Consider the following 27,599-nt stretch of genomic DNA (forward strand, 5'->3'; position numbering starts at 1 on the left):
AAAAAAAAAAAAAAAAAAAAAAAAAGAAGAAAAAAGAAAAGGAACAGAGCTGGAAGAGTGGATGGAATAGTGCAATAAAGAAAGGACAGGAAAAATCTCAACAGGCAAAGAAGGGAAAGAAAGGCAGAGGCCAAGGTGACATGGTGTCAAACTCAGGGCTGAGTACAGTGAATACACAGTGAATATTCCGTCTGTATGATGCGCAGCTGCTTAACACAATAGCTACTTCAAAAGCCTGGTGTCTATACTTGTATCTTTGGCCAATTTTGAACTAAAATTACATTAAATCTTCATATTCAACAAAAATATAACCCTCCTCTACTGTATATTAATTCCTAAATATATATGAAACAGAAATACTCTAGAACAGAGCTGTCCACTGCCACTTTCTGCCACAGTGGAAGATGTATTGTATTGTGTATTCACTTGCCTTGTGTGGCTGTTAGAAGTATGGGAAATGTGACTGGAGCAACACAGAAACGGAACTGTCAATCTTAGCCACATGGGATACTGGGCAGTATGGGTCCAGAAAATAACAGTGAGCAATGGTGATATGGGTGGCAGTCTCTCCCACAGAGCAGGCACAACATAAACACTACTGAGTGACACCATGGAGGAACAGAAGAGGATCTGGTGACCTTCATGCTTTATGAAATTCAATTTGTAAGTGTGGTGAACTGGATCCCAGAAGCTGAGTCACTCCAAGTTAGACAGTATATCCTTCTTGGAAGGGCTCTGGAAATGCCCACTGGGATTCTACAATTAAATTATTTAAGTCCTGCTTTTTAGTGGAATAAAACTGATCTGTGTATTCTAGAAAAGCAGGTACATCTTAAAATAATTTTTTGGTGCCAGGCATGGTGGCTTATGCCTGTAATCCCAGCACTTTGGGAGGCTGAGGCAGGCGGATCACCTGAGGTTGGGAATTCCTGACCAGCCTGACCGACACGATCAAACCCCTGTCTATGAAAAATAAAAAATAAGCTGGGTGTGGTGGTGCATGCCTGTAATCCCAGCTACTTGGGAGGCTGAGGGAGGAGAATCACTTGAACCCGGGAGGTGGAGGTTGCAATGAGCTGAGATCGCACAATTGCACTCCAGCCTGGGCAACAAGAACAAAACTCCGCCTCAAAAGTAATAATAATAATATTTTTTTTGGTGACTAACAATGGACAAAATAAAATGAAATGGAACAAAAGTTTAAAAATGAAGTGTTAGAAGGAAAGATCCATGAAGGCTTTGTAATGTAGGGATGTCTCATCTTACTCAGAGACCAACTTCTAAAGTCAGCAACCCTGAAAAATCTTTCAGAAGACCCATGAAACACTGCATAATACTCCACTGTCAAGACCCTAGCATCTCTTAATGAGGCCCTGCTGCTGCTGAGTGTTGGAGCACACTGCTATTTCTTCAGCCCTGCACACAGTGAAGTCGTTGGCATGCATCGAGGGCCACAGTGAATGAAAAATACATTGTTCTTTTCTTTTCCCGAGGCCACAGAGTTGAATTCACACGGGTTAAATCTTCCTATGCTGTGATATCAGCAAAGGGTATTCCAAGGCCCGTAAAACATGTAAAGAACAGGAACAATAAACTAGTAAGTTGAATAGACATTTCCGGATACACAGTAATTATTTCCATTCGCATTTTGTATTTTAAATGAAGCATAAATTTTAAATGATCTACAAATACAGTTTGGCAAGGAGCCTTTCCTGTACTTCAAATTCAAGTACAACAGGCAGCTGTCGATATTAATTTATACTGACCACACCACACTAGGCGCAAGGACTTGCATTACCAATACCACCTGGAGTCCTGGGAGCAGCTCTGCCCTTGTTACTGAGAACAACAGGCTCCTGTATCGTTGACACAAAGCATGTCCTTGGCTGGAAACCAGCACATCTGAGCTACGTGCTGACATCCACAAGCCTGCTCAGTGCGCATGGAGCCCTGTGGGCTTGGTAGCCCTGGGCAACAGGTTCACTCTGAAGATACGTACATGTAGGGAGTCTCATCCTCCTACAGCAAACCTGAGGCACAGGGAGGACAGGTGGACTCTGGGAAATGGAAGAAAGTTTCACTGCTAGAGAAGCTGCATTTTCCCACATGAAACAGTAAGAAATCCACATGGGTAATCTTTTATTACTCTCAAATAGAACAGTGTAGCAAGGCCAAAAGAAGAGAAGATATGGGAATAAGTGATTTTTTTTTTTCCTGAGATGGAGGCTCGCTCTATCACCCAGGCTAGCTTGCAGTGGTGCAAAATCAGCTCACTGCAACCTCTGCCTCCCAGGTTCAAGCAATTCTTCTGCCTCAGCCTCCCAAGTAGCTGGGACTACAGGCATACACCACCACGCCCAGCTAATTTTTGTATTTTTAATAGAGACCGGGTTTCATCATATTGGCCAAGCTGGTCTTGAACTCCCGACCTTGTGATCCGCCCACCTCAGTCTCCCAAAGTGCTGGGATTACAGGCGTGAGACACCATGCCCAGCGGGAATAAGTGATTTTAAAGATCTCGTCTCACCCAAAAGAGGGGAAGGGGCCGACTGGTTCCAGCACTCTGCTTGGCCCTCTAACACGTACATTTTTTTTTTTTTAAATTTTGAAACAGAGTCTTATTCTGTCACCTAGGCTCATGTGCAGTGGCATGTTCTCGGCTCACTGCAACCTCCGTCTCCCGGGTTCAAGTGATTCTCATGACTTAGGCTCCAGAGTAGCTAGAATTACAGGCATGCACCATCATGCCCAGCCAATTTTTGTATATATATTTTTTTTTTTTGAGACAGAGTCTCACTCTCCAGGCTGGAGTGCAGTGGTGCAATCTTGGCTTACGGCAACCTCCGCCTCCCAGGTTTAAGCAATTCTCCTGCCTCAGCCTCCCAAGTAGCTGAGACTACAGGCATGTGCCACCATGCCCTGCTAATTTTTGTATTATTAGTAGAAGCGGTGTTTCACTATGTTTGGCCAGGGTGGTCTCAAACTCCTGATCTTGTGATCCACTGTGCCTGGACAATTTTTTATTTTTAATACAGATGAGGTTTTGCCGTGTTGGCCAGGCTGGTCTGCAACTCTTGACCTCAAGTGATCTGCCTGCCTCGGCCTCTCAAAGTGTTCGGATTACAGGTGTGAGCCACTGTGCCTGGCCTGTTTTTGAGGTAGCGCTGGCTCTGTTGCTCAGGCTGGAGTGCAGCAGTGGTGTGATCTTGGTTCACTGCAACCTCTGGTTCCCAGGCTCAAGCAATCCTCCCACCTCAGCCTCCTGAGTAGTTGAGACTAAAGGGCATGTGCCACTATGCCTGGCTAATTTTTAGAATATTTTTAGTAGACAGGATCTGCCATGTCACCTAGGTTAGTCTCGAACTCCTAGATTCAAGTGATCCTCCTACCTTGGCCTCCCTAAATGCTAAGATTACAGGTATGAGCCACCGCGCCTGGCAAGGCACAGTGTTTTTGTGATGCATCTGCTCATTCCTTTTCTACAAAACTGACTTAGAAACGTCAATGTGTTATAAGAGCAATATGAATGGAAGCAGGTGCAACTCTGGTTCTGTGTTGATGCTCAAGGAGCCCTTGGGCTTTACTCAAAACAAACCCCCCAACCTCTCAGAAACTGGGGAGACTGGAACCTGTGTTGTTTGTTTTCCCCCAAACCCTAAGGTGGTAGTTTTCTCTGAGGTGGTCCATTACATGTGGTACCTTTAATGTTTGTCCCTGTGATCATATTTAATATTCTCACAAGCTTGCTTTTAGATTGAGAAAGTGGACACTCTCTCCACCGCAATGGTCTCATCTGATCTAAACTTAAGTCGGAAAGCCTGGGGAGGGATGGAGTGAATGGTAGAAGGCAGCTGGCCAACATGTCATGTGATTTTGATAGTTCATCATTTTACCTTCTTACCTTCTCTCATAATTTTAGATGAAATCATGCATTTCTAGAAACGTCCATCACAGTGACAATCATTTTATGTGCCTAAAAGAAAGCCTTTCAATGACACTACAGGGATTCTTGTGACATGTGCAAGTGTAATAAATACAGACCACTGTTTTTTCTCATCAGGCACTATTTCTACCAACGAGGAAAGAAAGCTGGGGCAGGCTTTGCCAGAATCAAACAGGGATGAGTGGGATATTTTGAGAAGGTCAGGCCGGTGCTCACAACAGGTGCAGATGCCTCGAGACTGTCTAACACAGCTGAATGCGAGGTCTGGCAGGCTGGGAGAGGTTTCACAGAGAACCTAGGAGCCAATGTTGGAGAAGCATCTAGATTTGAGAGAGATTTGAGGTGTGTTTGCAGAAGGTCTGGTCAAGCAGGAGATATCTGGGACCAGGCGCAGTGGCTCAAACCTGTAATCCCAGCAGTTTGGGAGGTGAGGTGGGCAGATCACTTGAGATCAGGAGTTCGAGACCAGCCTGGCCAACATGGTGAAACCCCATGTCTACTAAAAATACAAAAATAAACCGGGCATGGTGGCACATGCCTGTAGTCCCAGCTACTTGGGAGGCTGAGGCAGGAGAATCGCCTGAATCTGGGAGGTGGAGGTTGCAGTGAGCTGAGATCGTGCCACTGCACTCCAGCCTGGGTGACAGAGCAAGACTCAGTCTCCCAAAAAAAAAAAAAAAAGCAGGAGATATCTGGAAATTTGGGGTTGACTCATGGAAAGGAGGTCCGGGAGGGAGAGGGTCATTGAAGCCATTCACATTGGACTATCACAGCTGTTTAAAGGCAGCTCAATCATAATTAAGAAAGCAGCATATTAAAGAGCACAGATAGGAGAAACAGGTGAGAGAGATACACAGTTGACTGGAAAATGTAAGGCCAGCTTTCCACAGAACACTCCAAATATTCTAATCCACAATGAGAGGAGAGGTGAGCGCTGAAGAAAGGGCTACGGGTGCTGAAGATGGGAGGGCGAACCGGGAGGTCAAAGGCCCCGAGCGGGAGGTCAAAGGCCCCGAGGGGGAGACAGCTTTTCCAGGGACAAGGACAACCAAAAGGAGGGATAGAAGGTGATTTTTCCTTCTAATTACTGCAAAATATAACAGGCAACAGAGATGTGCATCATTACCATTTTAGCTTTTAAGATTCTATTAACGGAACCCTATATGTACAGTGTAAATGTACTTCACGCCAGAGACTACACATGTAAAGACGATTAAAGGGGAAATTTTATGTTATGCAGATTTTTACCACAATGGGAAACCCCCCATTATAGATCCACAGATATGTATTTTAAATGTTTCTTTAACTGTGGACGCTCTGGCTGCAAACGCTGCAGTCCGCGTTAAGGACAGCTCCCACACCCCAACAACGGCTGTAGCTTCCAGCTGACACTAGCAAGACAGAAAACAATTTCTTAAGAACCAACCAGAAAAGCAACAACAATAACAGCAAACATCCTGCCTTAAAAAAGAGCAGCAGAAGAGGAAACGCCCCTAGCCATATGAGCAGTGAGAGTGTAAAGCAGAGCCAGCCGTGGCTCCATGCTGCAGTCCTCGTGGTGTGTTTTGGTCTTTCATCCAGCCCCCACTGGGATCAAGAGAAAGGCTTCACGCAAGGAACAGGAAAGACCTTTTAATAAAAACAAACACTATCCTGTCTTGCTGTCCAGGCTACACCTCAAAATGTCTGCAAGGTTAGAGGAAGGATACAGAGATGATTTTCAACCTAGATCCTGATCTAACAAACAATATACGGACAGAATGTCAAGCTGACTTTGCGGGGTCATAACTCCTTCTTTGCAAAAATGACTGATGCTTGTTGATATCACTAAGGGCTCCCAATTCTCAGAGAAGAAAAATGCCCATGTCTTAGTTTAGTTGAGTAGGTGCTTTAGGAGACTTTGTTTCTATTTCCTGGTTTTAACCCAGTGCGAAAGAAACTAACCTTGGAGTTTGACAAAGTTACCTTGAGTTACAGGAGAATTCCTGAAGGTGGATTTAGGAGGCCCACACTCTTTCCAAAGTGAACATGACAGAGGAGGAGCTAGCATTAATTGACTCCCTTCCTTCTTTTTTTTTGAAACAGAGTCTAACTCTGTTGCCCAGGCTGGAGTGCAGTGGTGCGATCTTGGCTTACTGCAACCTCTGCTTCCCGGGTTCAAGCGATCCTCCTGCCTCAGCCTCCTGAACAGCTGGGACTATGGGTGCCTGCCACCACACCTGTCTAGTTTTTGTATTTTCAGTAGAGACAGGGTTTCACCACGTTTCCAAGGCTGGTCTCGAACTCCTGGCCTCAGGTGATCTGCCCACCTCGGCCTCTGCTGGGATTACAGGCGTGAACCACAGTACCCAGCCTTCATTGCCTGCTTTCTATGTTCCAGCATTTTATTCTGGAACATTCCATTTGGGTCTCATAGCAACTTGGTGAAGTTGGTGTCACTGTCAGACACCATTGTACAAATGAGGATGCTGAGGCTGGAGAGATGAGTCAGCTTTCCCAAATTGTGTCCATGGTAGGAGGCCTACTCAAGGTTTAAACTTAATTTGCATGATCCTGAAGCTTTAGCCTGTTAGCTCTATATAATATGTTCCTTCTCCTATCAAGCGTCCATTTGTTACAGACAAGTCCATCACCTTCCCATCTATAACACAGACCTGAGCTCACACAGCAGCAGGGATGCGTGGAGACAAAGCTGGAAGAATGTATGGAGGAGGGCTTTCTTAGCAAATTAAGTGTGCATATAGATTAGTTTTTCTTTCAGCCATCATATTTCCCTGTGTGACTACAGACATGGAGATATAATATTAGTGAATAATAAAGTGAATAATATTAGTGAATAATAAAAATAATAAAAAATAATAAAAATATCATTGTCAAAAGTCACATTAGAAAAGGAAAAGTCAAAGAGAAATCAATTTTGAAGGGGACTTTTAACAGCTTCTTAAAGGGATTGCAATTACCCTCCAGGGTAAGAGAGAAAATGATCCGCTGTATGTCAAGTTTAAACACATGCATGTTCACACAATAAACTCCTTTTGAGCAATTAGTCTACTACGTCTTATTCCCTATTTTTCAATCTTTGTTCTGAATTATTAATTGCTGCCTCCATCTGGTACCGTAATTAAAAGTGAATTAGAAGTTACTGTGGCAAAAAGAGATGCCGAATGGTTCTCTAGATAGCAGTTGCTGCCGAAGTCAATTTTCTGTAAAGTTCAGGAGAGACTCTCAAGTCAGAAGTGCAGCGGGTCTCGCTTTACCTGTGAGCTCGCCATCAGGAAGTCTGGCACACTGGTGTCTGGCCACCCAGCGTCTCCAAGAGCCAGCGGCCCCACTCTCTCCAGCTAAACCACTTTCCACAGGGGTTCTGAGCCCGTTTCCACTTCGCATGCAAATGCAGTCACGCCCTGGGCTCTAACGCTAATCCTCATTCCCCTAAATGATCTCAGGTGTTTTCCTTCCACAACACAAGACGGGGGTGGAGAAAGAACAGCACACAAGATGCCATCAGTCTTCTACTGAATACATTCTTGGGGCTATAAAGTCTGGGGAGATAGCAAAGAGCATGCAGACACCCAGTTTGCACTAAGAAGCAAAGGCAGGAGAGTGCTCCATGCAGAAGCATTTTTTATTTCTTTCTCCTGTAGAGCAATGTCACACCTTTCTCACTGCCCAGAATCCAAGGGTTGGTTGTGAGGGTGGGGGTGGGGGGAGGAAAAAGGGCTTCCAGAAAACCACAATTAGTTACTAAAGTTTTACAAGCACCAACCAACGCAGGAAATCGGGGGGGAAGAAGGTTTCAGCTCTATTACTGACTGCACCAATGAATTCAGATTTCTACGTGGTAACAAGTCAGGACTGTAAATTGTATTAGATGATCTAAATCTTGCCAGTGTGAGGAATGTAGCTAACGGGCAGACAGTCAAAGAGAGCCAGCAGCAGCCCAGCAGCAGCTCTTTTCATGGACCATCACGCTGCAGCAGGCTGGGAGGCTGATTATCTAACAAACAATTATTCAGCTCAAATCAAATTTCTGTTAACAAGAAAAGCGCAAGGTGAGTTGGCAGAGAAGGCAGTGATCGTGGCCTTAAGGCTGCCTATCCAATAGAGGACGTTAGGCCACAGTGTTCTTAAACACTCTCCTCCTTTCAGAGGAGAGCTGACATTTTAGCAGCACTGTCTCCTTGAAGAATGGGAATTCAGGAAAAAAAATAATTTAAGCATCAGTGGAACTAAAAGGGTTCACCGTAGGGTTGGTGCATGTCTGAGACAGTATAACTCAGAAGCGTTTCTTCTGATAACTGACCCCTTTTTCACCCGGGATGTTTTCCTCGAAAAGAGCCACACTTTGTGAAATCACTCATGAAAATAACTGTCTTTGCCACGTAGAGTGGGGTGGTTCATGATCAGAAGGCAAGGCGTTCTCACACTCACGGTGGGATCTGGGGGTGACTCTCCCCACAGTGGTTTGTGTAGAAAGGCCCTGGCGTGTGCCAGGGGTTGTAGGAACCCTGGTGACCCTTACCCAGGACCAAGGAACGGGAACCCAGGGTCTCCCTGGCCACTGCCATCTGAGTTGGCTTCAAAGCCTCTGACTTGCCCACAGCAGGGCTATATCGGTTTTTACGCTGAACACCTCTAGGTCTGAGAACTCAAAATTAATACAGTTGGAACATTTTCCTTTTCACTCATCCAAAATCTTCTCCCTCAATTGATCTCTACCACCTCTGTAGTCTAGAATATTCTAGTTCCTTATTTATAAAATGGCTTTATAAAATGACAAACCTTTTCTGAGCTAGTCTCCAATTCATTCCCTGTGCCCTTCCTTCCATAAACACTGGCTGCATTTGGAATCTGTGCCTGTACCCATCACTGTCACCCTTCCTCATCAAGAAAGGTCACTTAGTCACTGTCCCCTTTAACTATGTCTCCCCCCGGACCTCCAAGACACACACACCTTTGAGCGTAGTACTTAGCTCTGAAGGACAGAGCAGGATGATAACTCAGTCCTCTGGACACTCTTTCTTTCCCCCAGCCCTGCCTCTGCCGTGCTATGGGACACTGAGCAGCTGACTTAGTCTCTGTGTGCTTTTGTTTTCTTGTCGGTAAAATGGGAAGATTCACAAGTTCCCACTTAAGAAGGATGTTAGAAGCAAAATGGTGAGCACGTGTAAAGCGCCCATACACCCGGCACACAAACACCTCCTTAATCAGGCACTGCGGTAATAGTAAATATTAATACATCAGCCTGGCTCTCTCACTATTGTCAATCCAGGCTTATTGACAACGCTGCTAAGCTCTTGCTTCACTGATTTCTTCTTCACTTATGCTATTGATTTATGCCACTGATCAGGAAAGCAGAGTGTCTGTGACATCTGAGTGACACACCGATAGAATACGTGAGGGATGAAGTTAGAGGAGAAGCAGCAATCTGAAAGCTGGGCTCTCTGGGCCGGGCACGCTGGTCCCGCCTGTAATCCCAACACTTTTGGAGGCTGAGGCAGGTGGATCACGAGGTCAGGTGTTGGAGACCAGCCTGGCCAACATAGTGAAACCCTGTCTCTACTAAAAATACAAAAAGTTAGCTGGGTGTGGGGGCGGGTGCCTGTAATCGCAGCTACGCAGGAGGCTGAGGCAAGAGAATCGCTTGAACCCAGGAGGCAGAGGTTACAGTGAGTCAAGGTCGCACCACTGCACTCCAGCCCGGGCAACAGTGTCAGACTCGTCTCAAAAAAAAAAAAAGGAAGAAAGAAACCTGGGCACTCTGCAATCACACACTACCCATGAAGACAAATCCATGAACCAGAACCAGAGCCACAGAATTCAGAATGCAGACGTCAAAGGGGTCCAAAGACAGACGATCTGAGGAGTGGGCCCTGCCTGGGAAGCTCAGATCTTCTGACTGAAGGCTTACCATCAACACACGCTTAAAACTATCTTAGAGAACCAACCCAGGAATCCCGCTTCTGGGTATACATGTGCAAAAGAACTTAAAACATGGTCTTGAAGGGATATGTGTACCTATGCCGTGAACACCCGTGTTCATACAGCAGTATTTACAATAGCCAAGAGGAGGAACCCAAGTGTCCACCCACAGACGGATGAAGAAACAAAATATGGTGTATCCAAGGAATGGAAGAGTATTCAGCCTGAAAAAGGAAGGAAATTCTGACATGCTACAACATGCATGCACATTACGCTAAGTGAAATAAGCCAGTCACAGAAAGACTGTATGATTACCGTATGATGCCACCTACATGAGGTCCCTAGAGTTGTTAATTCATAGAAACAAGGGAGAATGGTGGCTGGCAGGGGTGTGGGGAGGGCATGGGGACTTGCTCTTTAATGGGTACAGTTTCAGTTTTACAAGATGAAAAGAGTTCTGGAGATCGGCTGCATGACAATGTGAATGTACTTAACACTACTGATGTGCACGTAAAAATGGCTAAGATGGTAAATTTTGTTATTTATATTTTACCACAATGAAAATATACATATATACACATAAACTAGACATAGTTCAATGAAACCACAAGAGAAAAGGACCATCACAGAAATGAACAAGGAAAATACCTCCCATGGTTTCCGAAGCCTCACGAAGTTGCTCAAAAGTCTTATTCCTGTGTAACTCCTGAAAGTATCATCTGTCAAATCCTGTTCGCTAAAGTACTTCCTCACTTAGGCCTGTGATTTGGGAGTCTTCAAAAGCACAGGCTTTGGGACATAGAGTTATGGTCTGCGCTTGGAAATATGACCTTGTCACATGGCTTAAAAGCTTCTACCTTTTTGTTTGTCTGAGACAGGATCTCATTCTGTCACCTAGGCTGGAGTACACTCCGTCACTCACTCTGTCACCCAGGCTGGTATGATCTTGATCTTGGCTCACTGCAGCCTCCACCTCCTGGGTTTAAGAGATTCTCCCACCTTAGCCTCCCAAGTAGCTGGGACGACAGGCGCACACCACCATGCCCACCTAATCTTTGTATTTTTAGTAGAGATGGGAGTTTCTCCATGTTTGCTAGGCTGGTCTCGAACTCCTGACCTCAAGTGATCCATCCACCTCAGCCTCCCAAAGTGCTGGGATTACAAGTGTGAGACACCACACCCGGCCTAAACTCTTCTATCTTTAGTTTTCTTATCTGCAGGGTTGTAGTGACAACTGAACGGGACAACCTAAGCTAAGGTGGAAGAAATGCCAGCCATTGTTTTTACTAGATCTTACCTGAACATCGTACAGGAACTGGAATCGGCTTCTTTTACTGGCAGCCTCTCTCACAGCCCGAGCCAAGTCCACAGACCCTTTTCCACCAATTGACCAGTGATAGCAGGGGACAGCATCAAAGGCACCAGCCCGCTTTGCAAGCTCACACACCAAGTCAATCTCAGCGCGGGTGTCGGTCCTAGTGATGAAAATGTTTGTGGTTTTGCATCTGTATCCATTTAGTGATGTTTTTTAAAGAAAGACTAACCACTTCTACAGAACTTCGCTCCTTAACACTGAATATATTTTAAACATCAAAAGCGGTCACATCATGTTTACATAAATCAGACTTAAAGAAAGCCTTGGAAAAAAAAATCCTCTCCAACATGACTCAAATATTTCAAGTTGTTAAGGGTGTTATCAAGAAAATTCCATAACATATCCCTTTGATCATTCACAGTTTGTTTCAGACAAAAATGCTGGGTAGAATTATATATATATAAAAAAAAACAACAAAGAAATAGTAACTCACTATATATAAATTTCACTTCTTAATAATGCTGTGAGAAGACATTTGCTTCTCAAACCAAATAAAAATAAACCAAACCAAATAAACAAATAGGAGGGGCTGGGTATTTCTGTGTACTTTTAGATGAAGCAGAGAAAGACCAAATACCCCAAGACACAAATATCATTCACAGGGTGGCCTAGTGATACACCCACAGTTAAAGGAGGAGGGTGGACTCACTTGAAGACATTCAGAGCCACCACAACGGGAACCCCAAAGAGCTGAGCGATCTGAATTTGCTTCTGGAGGTTACAGCAGCCGTCTGCCACCAGCTGGATGTTCTGTCAAAAAGAACAAAGCAAAACGCAGACCCCTGGGTATCACCTCCCACCAAACCTGCCAAGCTGAGCTGGCAGTACCTCCCTGGCAGGATTTGCTGCATCTTTTTCACTGTTTCGTCCAAGAACGATGGCTGCAAGAATAAGGAGGTTCATCTTCAAAATAACTTCTAAAATGATTCTGGGTCCAATGGCATATGCGTGGGTCTGAAGCCTGGCAGCCCCCTAGCCCCCCAGACAGGATCTACCCAATGCACCCACACTCTGCAGGTTGGGGCCTGACAGGTACCAAGGTCCCAGGTAGGTGAGGAGCTCTGCCCAGGTATTTCTGGCTCAGATCCCTGGCGCCACCTGTAGGAGGTAAGATGTACTGCTGCCAGTAAATCAAAGTCTATTTACAGAAATGTGTAAGCCACTCCTGAAAGCCATAAAGCCAACCGTATGTAGACCTTCCATGACAAAGGAGTACACAAGTGTAAGCTTCCTATTTGTTTATGACCTGAAGACCTTGAGCTCCTGCTGTGATGGCTGCCCTGGAGGTAGAGAACAGTAGACAAAGCCTATATCCATCTTTTCTTGATATTTAAGAGTTAATAGAATGATTTTGTCCTTTCACCCCACTCATTTCCTCTTGGATTTTTAGAACAGCACTTTTCTTTTCTTTTTTTTTTTTTTTGAGACAGAGTCTCGCTCTGTCGCCCAGGGTGGAGGACAGTGGCGTGATTGCAGCTCACTGCAACCTCCGCCTCCCGGATTAAACCGATTCTTGTGACTCAGCTTCCTGAGTAGCTGGAACTACAGGTGTGAGCCAACAAGCCCAGCTAATTTTTGTATTTTGAGTAGAGATGAGGTTTTGCCATGTTGGCCATGGGTTTTTGCCTGGCTGGTCTTGAACTCCTGGCCTCATGCAATCTGCCCGCCTTAGCCTCCCAAAGTGCTAAAATTACAGGTGTGAGTCACTGTGCCCGGTCAGAACAGCACTTTTTTTCTAAGAGACCACTGACAAAGGCCTCATTCACTGTAAGCCAACCAGCCACTGGATTTGAGAGATTCTTCACACGAGCATCTAAACAGCTCCCTTACCTCCTCTGTGTATTCTTTCTTAAGAGGAACACCAGCGGTTACCTGAAATAAGGAGAGAAAACATGAAGAACATCCCATAAAAATGCTTACGCAACTGACCTGAAAGAAAGAACACAATCACAGGCGGTTTTTGGAAAGGTAGCTCTACATTTTGTGCTTTTAAAACAGTGGCTGGCAGCATTGGCTATACCTAAAGGCTTACAGGAAGCCTGTAGAAAACACCGATCTCTGGGCTCCACCCAGACCAATGAAAGCAGTTCTGGGTGGGGAATCTGGGATCAGTAATGTTCAAAACCTCCCTGGATGATTCCTATCTGAGCCAATGGAACAGTATGAAACCTCTCACATACTGGTTCAAATTAGAACATAAAACTAATAAAATGTTTAACACCTGATTTATACAGAGTACATCACCATTCAAAATCATTTTACAGTAACTGCCATAAAGCTCTCTTGTCCTGGCTGGAGGGCAGACGCACAATCACAGCTCAGTGCCATCTCAAAGTCCTGAGCTCAAGTGATCCTCCTGCCTCAGCCTCCCAGGTAGCTAGAATACAGGTGTGCATCACCACACCCAGATAATTTTTTATTATTTTGTACAAATGAGATCTCACTATATTACCCAGGCTGGTCTCAAACTCTTGGGCTCAACCGGTCCTCCCACCTTGGCCTCCCAAAGTGCTGGTATTACCGGTGTGAACCATTGTGCCTGGCCTTGCTGGTTAACCTTATAAGTCAATTTAGCTGGGTTCTAGGGTGCCTAGATATTTGTTCAAACATTATTTTGGGTGTTTCTGTGAGGATGTCTGTAGATGCAATTAACATGGAAATCAGCAGCCTTTGAGTAAGCAGGTAGCCCTACATAATGTGGGTGGGTCTCCACTGATCAGTCAAAGGCGTTTGTGAATACAACAAAAAGACTGGCGTCCCCTGAGCACAGGAGAATTCTGCAGTGGACTGCTGCCTTCAGACTGCATTAACACCACCGGCTCTCCTGGGTCTTCGGCTTGCCGGCCTACGGTGCAGATTTTGGACTTGCCAGCTTCTGTAATCATGTGACCCAATTCCTTATAATAAATATATTTCTCTCTCTATTCACACATCCTATTGGTTCTATGTGTGAAGAACCCTGATTCATATAATGGGTTTAAAGAACTAATGGTGAAAGAATCTGTGGATCCCAAAGTGTAACAGAGTATTAGTTCTTAGATTGCACCAGGATTGGCGAGCACTTTGGGGGACAGGGTGTGAGTTTAAAATGATTGAGGCTAAAATGGGCAAATTCAAGGGCCACAGGATTTTCCACTGCACAAATTATGGAAAAAAAACAAGCTGAAAAAACATAAGAGGCTGCCACGGTTATTTGCGTAATGATCAAAAGGAAGTGGATCCCAGCACAGTATTTGTAGTAGAAAAGGAAAAAAAGAAGAAGAAAAAAGAAAACAGAAGTAGAAATGAATAATCATGGCTCAAAAATACGGAGCTGTTCAAGTAAGAAGGAAGGATACCAAAAAGAGCACTACGGAAGAAGAATAAGGGATGAAAGCTCATTTATCTTTCTATTATTGAAAACACTCCCTGCATACAGACTTATGCCAGACACCTGGAACATACCAATCAATAAGACACAGCCCCTAGACTCAAGGAAACAAGAATGACATAGGGAGACAGAGAACAAGACATTCATGAAACGGTATGAAGCAGAAGGCACTACTGGGGCCCAATAGAGGGATGCTTAGCTTCACGGAGCTTCCTGGTCTCCACCTTCTCTTTCTTTTTTCTTTTTTTTTGTTGAGACGGAGTTTCACTCTTGTTGCCCAGATTGGAGGGCAATGGTGCGATCTCAGATCACGGCAGCCTCTGCCTCCAGAGTTCAAGTGATTCTCCCACCTCAGCCTTCCGAGTAGCTGGGATTATAGGCACGCCGCCACCACTGGTCTCGAACTCCTGGCCTCAGGTGATCCATCTGCCTCAGTCTCCCAAAGTGTTGGGATTACAGGTGTGGGCCACCATGCCTGGCTGGTCCCTATCTTTTCTTATTCTCTACCCCTATCTGTGCCTGCTAACCCTGTTTCTTGTTACCGTGATCACTGGCTGAGAATCATGACATTAAGCCAGAGTGGAAGAGACACAAAGAATTAATGTGGGATGAAAATGCAACCACTGAATAACAGAGCACACACATTCAGATAAAATGAAATAGGATTGTAAACCACGTAGAAAATTTTTACAGGACAGAGACCAGAGTCTGGAAAACCAAGGGACTGACATCAAGAGACTCTGACTGTAAGTCTGATCAGTCCCTGAAATAGATGCGTGATGGGTGATGTTACACAAACCACTGGATCTCTCTGTGCCTCAGAGATATTCTCTTTATAGAGACTGAAAGAGACCAGGCAATCTCTAAACCCTTTCCAGTAGTAAAGTGCTTTGATTTTATAATTTTCAGGGCAGCAGGGCAGGGAGGGCTAATTCCAAATGCATCCTACATAGGTAGGAGTAGCTTTTAAAAATAGCAGTTGTTAGGCGGGGTGTGGTGGTGCACACCTGTAATCCCAGCATTTTGGGAGGCCAGGGCAGGAGAATTGCCTGAACCTGTGAGGTGGAGGTTGTGGTGAACTGAGATTGCACCACTGCACTCCAGCCTGGGCAACAAGAGCGAAACTCTGTCTCAGAAAAAAAAAAAAAGAGAAGTTGTTATACAGATTCAATGTCTGAAATCCAGGAAGAACTGCTAGCAACATGAGGTGTTTTGAGTAAAGTCAGAATTCTTTATGATTTACTACTTTTCATTCTTGCATTTGAAATGATGATGAAGCTTTAGATGAAAATGAAGTGCTTAAGTGTTGGGTATAAGGAGTGTGTTTGGATTTAGGACACTCTGCCCTCCATTAACATTTAGCTCTGCATGGTGGCCAAAGGGAGAGATTTGGATCCAAAGTCCTCGGCTCTCTGCTGGCCTGCTGACACTGTCCATATTCCCTAAGCCTATCAAACCTCAGCTTCCTTACCTGTAAAATGACATAAAAACAATGTCCACCTCTCCCAGGACAAAGAATTGCTTTATGGCGTTTCATGATGGCAAACCTGCTATTTGTTTTTACTATGCAATAATCATTGAATAGATGCCTTTTATCACATACACAGTACAGTATCCCAATAAAGAAATCAGATTTGGCAGTGCATCTCATATGTGAATATTATAATGATAAAGGGACTTTATTTTATTTCAAAATGATTCATCAGTAAAAAAGGTTTTATCTTCCACTTGGAGATTCCTATAAATGAAACAAACAAAAATCAAAAAACCCAACAAACCCCAAAAATCTATGCACAGCTTTTCTGTGAAAAGGAATATATACTTCTTTTACAATGCCTGTAATTTCTATATATATTAGGATAGATAAATATCAAAAGTCTTCAAAGAAGTTAAAATAGTATTTGTGTTTTCCAAGCAAACCTCACTTAGAAAAAATCCAGTATTACAACAGAATTGTGAGAAGAAATCATAATAAACAGAAAGAGAAGGAAAATAGTTTTAGATGAAATCTGATGACCTGCAGTATCAGTGAACCAAAAAACTATCTGTACAAACATTGAAAAATTTCAGTCATCAAAGAACTCACTGTAAGCCTTATGTTCTGTTCAGGGACAGGAGCCTCTAACCACCCATTACCATATGGTTATACAATCTTGGCCTGAGTATCAGATATGAAGCTCAAGACTAAAAAGTGGCTGCATTATGCTCCTTTCCAAAATATTGCTTAGAAAGAACTGTGGGTGTTACTGTTGACTCGAACTTACTAAACTCAAAGTGCTCTATAGTGGTGTTGTTTAAAAAAAAAAAAAAAAAAAAAAGTTTTAGATGTCCACAAGGCAGTCTATAGGAAAAATACTCCAGAAAACTAGTCATTAGGGCCGGGCGCGGTGGCTCAAGCCTGTAATCCCAGCACTTTGGGAGGCCGAGGCGGGTGGATCACGAGGTCAAGAGATCGAGACCATCCTGATCAACACGGTGAAACCCCATCTCTACTAAAAATACAAAAAAAATTAAAAAAATTAGCTGGGCATGGTGGCGCGTGCCTGTAATCCCAGCTACTCAGGAGGCTGAGGCAGGTGAATTGCCTGAACCCAGGAGGCAGAGGTTGCGGTGAGCCGAGATCGCGCCATTGCACTCCAGCCTGGGTAACAAGAGCGAAACTCCGTCCCCCCCGCCCCCAAAAAAAGAAAACTAGTCATTAAACAGGCAGAAACTTTTCAAATGCGAAACTCTGATTTAACATAACGAAACGCTTCGGTGCTGGGAAGGCGGTGTGCGCACTTACACTGGGCCCGCCTCCGTGCATCTTCAGAGCCCGCACCGTTGCCACCAACACAACCGCGTCGGGCACCAGGCCGGAAGCGCGGCACTTGATGTTGAAGAATTTCTCCATTCCGATGTCAGCACCAAAGCCAGCTTCAGTCACTGTGGGGAAGCAAGTGGAGTATTACCTTCTAAAAACGAAAGTAGGTTTCGGCAATCACCACTACAATTCAAGCTCAAAGGACAGCTAAAATTCCTTGTGTTTATCAACACAACGGTGAGCTGATTTCCCCACTGTCATAGAAACACTCTCCATTATCTGCCCTAAAGAGATGGTGGGCGCCCTCCTCTGCTTCACACCACCAGGCCTGAGGAATCCTTGCCATGGCCAGGCCAAGACTTTTCTTCCAGTACCGTAACTCACAGCAAAGCTTTTCTTAATAAAATGAGGATTTTCAACTTCGTAATCAGGTTCCAAATTGTATCAAAGAACAATGATAGTATAATTATGATTACAATAGAAGACCCTTTCTTCTTATGATTATTCTTTTTTTTTTGAGATAGGGTTTTGCTCTTGTTGCCCGTGCTGGAGTGCAATGGCACAATCTCAGCTCACTGCAACCTCCACCTCTGGGGTTCAAGCAATTCTCCTGCCTCAGCCTCCTGAGTAACTGGGATTACAGACCCCCACCACCACACCCGGCTATTTTTTTTTTTTTGTATTTATAGTAGAGATGGGGTTTCACCATGTTAGCCAGGCTTCTGTTGAAGTCCTTACTTCAGGTAATCCACCCGCCTCGGCCTCCCAAAGCCCTGGGATTACAGGCATGAGCCACCATGCTGGGCCCATTCTCACTTGTTATACAAAGAATAATTTATTTTAGTGCCACCCAGTCATTTCTGTTAACCGACCAATTTCAAGTTAGTTGAAGGGCATACAGACCCTGGTGATCAATCTGGATACAAGACAGTAGCTTTATTCGAGAAACACCAGAAAACACTCATTTCTAGTCCCCATCCCTTCAGTTGCTAGAAAGGTCACAGCTGCCTTTCAAGATAACATGAGGCACTGGGTCAGTAGCATCTTCTTCATATACAAATAGCTCCAGGCCCTTGCGACTCAATTCGAGATGCATGATCCAATAGCATCAGCAGTATCTGAGAGCCTCTAAGAAGTGTGGAATCTGGGGCTCCCCATAAAGTTTACGGAATCAGAATAACAGTGTAATAAGATCCCCAGGTGACATGAAAGTCCATTAAAATCAGGGAAGCAAACCATTCTAAGAAGGGAATACTGCTGATATAGTAAAAAGTGAATGTTTATTAAATACGCACTTATACACTGACAGTATGACCAGGACACAGATAAGAATCAGCGGGAGAAAAACTAAGAAATCAGAAACATTTAACATGATCAGTTTTTTTGCTGGACTACAGACTTTCTTGTTGTACTACAAAGTTTCCAAATTTACAATTATAAACGGAAGCTTATAATTTTGTTAAGTTGCTGTAGCAAGATTTACAAAACTGTTCCCCTTGTTGCTGAACATTTGGGGTGTTTCCAGTATAAACAATGCTGAGCTGAAAATATCTGTGCCTATGAGCTTTAATCTCTTTCAAATTATATTCTTGGAATAAATTCCCCAGCGTGAGGTAATGGGGCCAAAGGATATAAAAAATTTTTATGACCATTGATATATGCTTTTGACAAATTTAAAAAATTACATTAAAAATGTTCATTTTGGATATAGCCACAAGCATTTTATAGTTTATTATGTGTTATTTAAACTAACTGCAGCAGAACACTTTTGAGAAATAAAAGGCATTCCTTTTTCTACAGTATTTGGGACAATTCTTGTGATTTTATTAGTAGTGGTCAAATCAGGGAAAATCACTTACAGTAACAATCCTTACTTCAGCAGTACCCTGGTAATGTATTTGTTAAGTTTAGCATGTTGGTGGCATCATGGACCCCAAAAGAGGGATAATCCAGGTGACTTTTGTCAAAAGTCATCATTGAGTGGGCTCCTGGAGGTGGAGGGCTGGACAACAAAGCCACAGTACTGGATTACATGGGGCTGCCTTGCAGGTTAGCACACAGATGGGACCCTGGGTCCCCTACAGCTACGCAGCCTCTGCAAGTTCCTTGTTGGAAGAATTACATGAGATGGCACAGGTAAATGACCAAGTCACTGGGTTGTGGTTTGTTTTTTGTTTGTTTGTTTTATTTTCCGGGTGCATACTGAGAACTCACAAAAACAGTTCACATCACTGGAACAGAAACGATAACTTTCCCACTTGCTAAAAATTATATTGAACTCCTAAGCATTTGTGGGAATTCCTGCTACACCCAGGCAATTTTTCTCACTGGTAGAAGCTCACTTTTAGGGTCACTACCGAGAAGCCCTGCAGGGAAGTGGGAGAGAGAACATCTGCTATTCAACTAGAGAGACCTGGGGGGCGGGGTGGACACTGGGAGGAAGGAGTCTGCCTGGGAGGTGTGGAGAAATGGGGTGATGGAGTCAGGCTCTGAGAAGCAAGTAGGATTTTTCTAAGCAGAGAAATGAGGAGTTGGGTATGGCAGGCAAAGGTCAAGGGGAGGAAGGAGAGGGAGGAAAGAGATTCACAGGTAAAGGACAGAGCTGGGCAGAAATGGTCAAGATGAAGAGAAATCAACTGTCATGATGGGAGAGGTTTCACCAGCAAGACCTGTTCCCTGGCCTGATCAGTACTGAGGAGTGGGACTGGAGGAACCCAAATGTTACACATTTTTTTCCCTGCTATGGTATTTAAAAAATCTGTTTCATGTCGCCCTATAGTTGGAGGTAGATTGTTGCATACATTTTACATAATGGGGCTGATCAAGTGATCTCTAAGTTCTTCTCAAATGGATGCATATTTATACATTAAACTACCCTGTCAGCTGGCTAGCTCCGTGATGAGACGGCCCACATGTGTTTGAGACATTAACATAGCAAGGCACGTAAAAGGCGCTGAAGGAAGTCATCATCTATCTCCAAACCAAATAAAAAGAGAGTAGCAGAAAAACATGTTTTAAAACACGTAGACACAAATATATTAATGACAAGTTTCATTTATAACCACTGAATGGCCTTGAAAAATAGCAAACTCCAATTCCCTTCAAAAACCTAGCTCCCTATAATCCCAGCACTTTGGGAGGCCAAGACTGGCAGATCACCTGAGGTCAGGAGTTCAAGACCAGCCTGGCTAACATGGTGAAACGCTGTTTCTATTAAAAATACAAAAAATTAGCTGGGCGTTGTGGTGCACACCTGTAATTCCAGCTACTCAGGAGGCTGAGACAGGAGAATCGCTTGAGCCCAGGAGGCAGAGGTTGCGGTGAGCCAAGATCATGCCATCGCACTCCAGCCTGGGCAACAAGACTGAAACTCTCTCAAAACCAACCAACCAACCAACCACCATAGCTCCTCTCCCCCTTAATACTCCTGTGTAGTCACCGTGTTCTCCTATCTTCACTGGTTCCTGCTTCTCCTAAAGCACCTTAATACCTAAGCCAAGGCCACGCGCGGGTAAACTTCCCTCCACCACCTCCATCTTCCTCCACATTCCCTGCCTCAAATTTCAGGCTTCTGTAATATCAAGTTCCCAGCAGAGCCCACACACCCTATGTTACTTGTCATCACCTCCAGTCCTCTTCTCCCATCTGGAACATTCCTCTTGCCTCTCTCTGCCTCTTTAACCCGCTGTCCAAGTCTCAGCCTAGCTATGCCATTTCCTGGAAGCTTGTCCTTATGCTTTCAGGGAGAGTCGGCTACCCTCCCGCCTGTCCCATCTTCTCCCGGGCCTGTGGTGTGCACCCTCATGAGACTGATGTGCCATCTCCCACGTGGAGGGTGGGACCATGCCTTATTCGTCTTGTAGCTCCACTTCCTAACACAGTACCTGACACAAAGTCAATGAACAAACAGGATGGGACTCAGGAGCCAATGACAACCTCAAGGAAAGGCCACGCTTCGGTAGAAATAGACACATGAAACAGAATCACGTAGAAGTAGCATACTTCCCTAGCATACTTTCCTTTTTCTATGTTTTTGAGATGGAGTCTTGCTCTTGTCTCCCAGGCTGGAGTGTGGTGGCGCCACGTTGGCTCACTGCAACCTCCGCCTCCTGGGTTCAAGTGATTCTCCTGCCTTAGCCTCCCGAGTAGCTGGGATTACAGGCGCCTGCCACCATGCCGAGCTAATTTTTGTACGTTTAGTAGAAATGGGGTTTTGCCATGTTGGCCAGCCTGGTTTCGAGCTCCTGATCTCAGCTGATCCGCCCACCTCGGCCTCACAAGCTGCTGGGATTACAGGCGTGAGCCACTGCATCCAGCCCCTTTTTTTCTTACAGTATTAAAATGGTTTTACTAACAGGCATAAATGTCATATCCAATAAAGATGTGACCATCTAAAACGTCTACATGGGTTAGCTAAGCTTAATTTCACATTTTCTTTCTTTATGTATTCATTTATTTTTGAAATGGAGTTTCGCTCTTTTCACGCAGGCTGGAGCGCCCACTGCAAGTCCACCTCCACCTCCCGGGTTCAAGTGATTCTCCCGCCTCAGCCTCCCGAATAGCTGGGATTACAGGCACCTTACATCATGCCCAGCTAATTTTTGTATTTTTGTAGAGACAGGGTTTCACCATGTTTTATTTTTAAAAAGATACAAACTGGAAACAAAAAAGTAGTAATAAAGAGAACTCCAGCTAGGGGAATAAAACAACAAGTGGTGGCAAAGGGCCGAGGATGCCGGCTTCCAAATCAAAGGAAATGGAGAGACAAAGAATGGAAGGAAACAGAAGAAAGTACCAAATTCTCCCACTGAAACTGCAAACTGTCCTGAAATACTGCAGGTAATCACGTTTATGTTGTTTGGCTTCAAATATAAGGCTGCCAAGGAAAGAGAACATGGAAAAGGCATGCTGATGTGTAATCAGTCATTGTGAAAGTAAAAACTACTTTAGTAAGGGACCACCAATCACTATGCATTTGGACACTGTGGAGTGCTGCATATCTGTGCCTTAGGGGGCCTTGACATGAAGACCCACCTTATGAGAAGCAGACAAACCACTCTTATAGGAAGTTTCCATTTCCTAGGTACTTCTTAAGAACTGACAACATATATCACTGATAAGAAGTTAAGTTTTTCTAGTGACTTGAAATAAGTAATGTATTCCCTTATCTTACTTGCAGCTCTCAATAAAATTTAAAAGAGATACAGGCCAAATAATTATTTAACGTTAAATTCAATGTAGACTTGCTCTTAAGTCCTGAAGCAAGTCCACTTAGTAGGATTTAGCTTTCCTGAAAGGCACATCATGCAGACTTCTGAAAGCTGCATATGTAATAAGGCTTGCAATAAAGTGTTTGCACAACCATAACCATTATTTGTCTTGGCAATCTCTTTCCCTTTTGTTAAAGCTATTCCACTTACAATGTGAATGAAAACAGGAAATGCTGACTAATACTCTTATTGTGCAAACACAGAGGTTACTAGATAGATAGTGATTCTAAGCCTAGCTTGATTTGAACTTCAAAACCTATAATCAGCTGAGAAAGGAAGGGTCAGTGGGTCTGAGCTGGGAAATGACTGACAATTTGGATAAATACGGCTAACAACCTGCACAGGAAACACAGCTCTGGGTTCAGAAAGAGAGTCAAAACCAATTCTGGAACACCAGCCAGCCGCCTTTCCGTGATCATCCAGGGGTGCACCGAGTTGTGTTGTAAAAATTAAACAGAAACAATGGCAACGACAAAAATGAAAACAGCAGAACAAGACAACATTCCCGGCAGGCAAACGTGGTATCCATAAAATTCTTCAGGGAGGGAGAGACGATTTCTATATCTTAAGTTATTCTGTATGTTCCCAACTTACTGCACACATCGACGAACACTGCAACGATAATTAGAAGTTGGATTTCTTTTATTTTCCTCTTTTTTCTTTGAGTCTTGCTCTGTTGACCAGGCTGGAGTAGAGTGGTGAGATCTTGGCTCACTGCAACCTCCGCGTCCCCAGTTCAAGTGATTCTTCTGCCTCAGCCTCCCAAGTAGCTGGGATTACAGGAGAATGCCACCACGTCCCACTAATTTTTGTACTTTTAGTGGAGACATGGTTTCACCATGTTGCCCAGGCTGGTCTTGTAATCCTGACCTCAAGTGATCCGCCCACCTTTGCCTCCGCCTCCCAAAGTGCTGGGATTACAGTCATGAATCACCATACTTGACTAGGACTTTAATCACCAATGTCTTAATTTTTTTTTTTAAAAAGCATTAACATCCTTATTTCATTGGAAGGCCCTTTAAAATATGGGTTCATAAAACCCTACAGCAATGCAGGAGCTGTAGGGACCATGTACTCTAACTTCCTCCTGTGCACCAGGCCAGTTACTGTTTGGAGATAATGACACAAAGCCCAGCATGGTGCCCCCGGTCCCTCTGACCCAGCCCAGAGTTCTGTCTACCACATATGGCATTCTCCTTTAAAACATGATTAAATACACATATCACAGAATTCAAGAACAACCTTTCTTTCTTCTCATTCAAGAATTACTGAACCCTACGAATCCGCCTAGTATTTACACAATCATCTGTGTGCCAATGTCTTCACTTAGTGAAGAAACAGCTGCAGGTACACCAACAAAGATGCAAAAGATTATTCATTACCCAGTGAGAAAGAACATCTTTTCTGACCTTTCTCTTATTTTTCTTGAGATGGTTTGCTCTTTTTGCCCAGGCTGCAGTGCAATGGCATGATCTCAGCTCACTGCAACCTCTGCCCCCCGGATTCAAGTGATTCTCCTGGTTCAGCTTCCCAAGTAGCTGGGATTACAGGCATGCACCACCATGCCCCGTTAATTTCTGTATTTTTAGGAGAGACGGGGTTTCACCACGTCGGCCAAGCTGGTCTCAAACTCCTCACCTCAGGTGATCCACCCGCCTTGACCTCCCAAAGTGCTGGGATTACAGGAGTGAGCCACCATGCCCAGCCAACATTTTGATTCTTGACTTTTTTTTTTTTTTTTTCTGACTTCTGTTTGGTACTTTCAAAATTCTGCTTACTGACCTGTATGCAGATAAATTTAAATTCGATTCTGTGTCACATTGATTTTTGGATGTTCTCATGCTTTAGTGCATTCACAGAACCCATTTCTGCTGAATCACAAATCCTAAGTACACTTCAGACCTTCTCAACTGGAGGCGATTCTGCCTATTCCACTCCCCACCTGGACACTTAGCAATGTTGGGAGACATTTTTGATTGTCATAAATGGCATCTAGCAGGGTTGCTGCTAAATATCCTATAATTCACAGGACAGCTGGGACTCTACCAACAAGGAATAATCAACCCAAAGTGTCCATAGCACTGAAGCACAGACAGCTTGCTGTGGCTCATGCAGGACGAAGGAGCCTGGCACTTCCTAGATGCTTCCTCCGAGAATACTACGAGTGCACTACAAGCTAGGCAGAAAGATCTTGTATGATCATTATGCTAATCATTGTAACCCCATGCACTATAAAAATCCTCGAATACGAATTATAGCAGTCAAAATTCCATCCAGCGTGGTTGGGATGTGCTCTGTCAACAGTGTGCTCACTAAAACACGACACTCTCTGGAGAGGAAAAACAGTGATGAGGTGACTGCTGAACTAGCTTCACAGGGAGGAAGGGAGGGTCAACAGAAACACTCTCAATGCAGAGCAGCGTGGGGGATGGCAGCCATCCGCCTTATTGCTCAATGTGCACATGATGGGAAGACGCTATTCAAGAGACCCAGGCAAGGGGAGAGGGCCTGAAGCTAACACTAGTGAAACATCTTCTATGTAGCCAGGCAATGTACTAGGTGTCCTGTCTCATTTCACCTTTCAACATCTGTGAGGTATCTTTCTCCTCCATTTACAGTTTATGATACTAAGGACTGGAAAGTTTTATAATTTCCCCCAAGGTCACAGTTATCAAGCGACAGAGCTTGGACTAAAGCCAAGGCCTGTCTGCTAGCAACTTCTGCCAAAGCCCCTACTCCACACTCCTCATCAGGCCATCAACTGATCCCGTAGCATTTCCCTAGCTGAGCTGCTTGGTCAGCTTTGCTTTCAGTGAAAATCTTAACACTTTGTACTTCAATAATTCTTCAGCATTTAACAAGCAGCTCTAAATTACTTTCCTGAACTGAGAGGTAAGTGCATCTAGGCTTTTGTTCTAACTGCAATAAGGCCCTGCTATGATTACGAAAGCATGCACTCTAGAATTTTCTTTTTTTTTTTTTTTTTGAGATGGGGTCTTGCTCTGTCACCAGGCGGGAGTGCAGTGGCTCAGTCTCGGCTCACTGTAACCCCTGCCTCCTGGGTTCAAACAATTCTTCCGTCTCAGCCTCTCGAGTTGCAGGGATTACAGGTGCGTGCCACCACACCTGGCTAATTTTTGGAGAGATGGGGGCTTCATCCTGTTGGTCAGGATGGTCTCGATCTCTTGACCTCGTGGTCCACCCACCTCTGCCTCCCACAGTATTGGGATTACAGGCGTGAGCCACTGCACCCAGCCGCAATCTAGAATCTTCTTTATGATCCTCCTTTCTTCCCTCCTGCCCTCCCTTCCTTTACTTAAGCCGGGGAACTTGTTGTCTCCTTTACAGTAATTCATTTAGGAATTATAAATCACCTCCCCTGCCAGTTCTTGGTCCATGTGTCAAAAGTGAAAGTTCTGGGGCAGCAGCAGGGAATTTTCTGACTGACAAAGAAACACTTCCGCCAGGCACGGTGGCTCACGCCTGTAATGCCACCACTTTGGGAGGCCAAGGTGGGGCGATCAGGAGGTCAGGAGTTTGATTGCAGCCTGGCCAATCAAACTCCTGTCTCTACTAAAAACACAAAAATTAGCCAGTGTGGAGGAGTGCGACTGTAGTCCCAGCTACTTGGGAGGGTGAGGCAGAAAAATTGCCTGAACCCATGAGGCAGAGGTTGCAGTGAACCAAGATCATGCCACTGCACTCCAGCTTGGGCAACAGAGCAAGACTCCGCCTCGGGGGAAAAAAGAAAAAAAAAAACAGTTCAGAGTGAGGATGCTCCAGGAACCTCTTCCACCCAGACTTGGTACCCAACCCCAGGCAGGAACAGGCCACACAGGTGTGAGAACACTGGCACTGCAATCCGGACTCCTGAGAGCCAAATGGTCTCCTGGGGTCCACGTATTCACCCCCTCCCAGCGGAAAGATCAGACCCCAAGGCTTGCCTTCCGAACCTCCTCCAGCCAGGCACCAGCCCTCCCTTCGCTGGTTCAGAAATGAGTGATTCGAATGCTCCAGCCTGGGTTTTCCTTCCAAATTGTACTTTGTTGTCAGCACAAGCGCAGGGAAAGAAAAGAAAAGGCAAGAACCGCTTTAGATCTGAAATTCGCATTTCTGCTTTTACACTGTGGGGAACCCTCCCTGGACTCTGAAAAAGAGTTAAACTGAAGTGCTGGGATAAATATCCCTTAAAGTTTTCTTAATTTCCACTTGAAATACCCGGATGTTGCCACTAGAATTGGAAATTACACTTCTGCCTTGCTATGTCACTAAGGGGTTCTTTATTCCATGGGTACTCAGAGATAAAGAAATTAGAACTGTCAGATTTCATAGCTACTTTAGAACAGTAACAACTCTTCTCTCCATATGTGCAACGAACATATATCAAGTATACAACATATTGAGTTCGCCATTACTTTTGGACACAAACTTGAATTTATGGACTGCTAGAGGTCTCACAGAAGAACTAGTCCTTGCAACTAGCTCAGCTCAAAACAGGTTGAGATGAGAAATATGAGCGCACAGGGCATATCTGGCTAACTGAATCACCAAAGGAATTTCTTGTAAATAGAAAGAAAAAAAAAAAAAAACTGTAGCTGCCATTCAAGCAAAGGCTACACTTTGGTTTTTCACAACAAATTAGAAACAAAAATAGAAGCTTAGTAGAGGAACAAGCAAGGTGTATGCTAGACAATACTTCATTCTGAAGCACTGTGGGTGTTAATTCCCAAACAGTGCTAAAAGAAATAGGAACTAGAATCTTCAGGCTGCCTTTTTCTGGCCTATATAAACATGTTTATTCAACGGCAGCTGTCTGCAGATAAACTCAAAAAAGGTCACAGAAACACATGAGTTCTGAGCTTGAGTTAAAAGTGAGCAAGTGAGGATTGTAATGACTTTTTCAGCTACTACGAGGA

General features: G+C 44.4%; 1 protein-coding gene across 2 annotated transcripts in view; it reads right to left on the reverse strand.

Moving 5' to 3' along the window:
- MTHFD1L (methylenetetrahydrofolate dehydrogenase (NADP+ dependent) 1 like) overlaps positions 1-27,599 on the reverse strand; it is a 228,139-nt gene that overhangs the window by 66,277 nt on the left and 134,263 nt on the right. For both annotated transcript variants that reach the window (XM_032258828.1, XM_032258829.1), the window contains exons 21-24: positions 17,396-17,535; positions 13,071-13,112; positions 11,890-11,990; positions 11,163-11,340 (exon numbers count right to left, since the gene is read on the reverse strand). In XM_032258828.1, the coding sequence (XP_032114719.1) occupies positions 11,163-11,340; positions 11,890-11,990; positions 13,071-13,112; positions 17,396-17,535 (461 nt within the window). The remainder of the gene's footprint in view (positions 1-11,162; positions 11,341-11,889; positions 11,991-13,070; positions 13,113-17,395; positions 17,536-27,599) is intronic.

This window comes from Sapajus apella, unplaced genomic scaffold (genome assembly GCF_009761245.1).
Source record: "Sapajus apella isolate SASKATOON/1434 unplaced genomic scaffold, GSC_monkey_1.0 scaffold105, whole genome shotgun sequence".
NCBI lineage: Eukaryota > Metazoa > Chordata > Mammalia > Primates > Cebidae > Sapajus > Sapajus apella.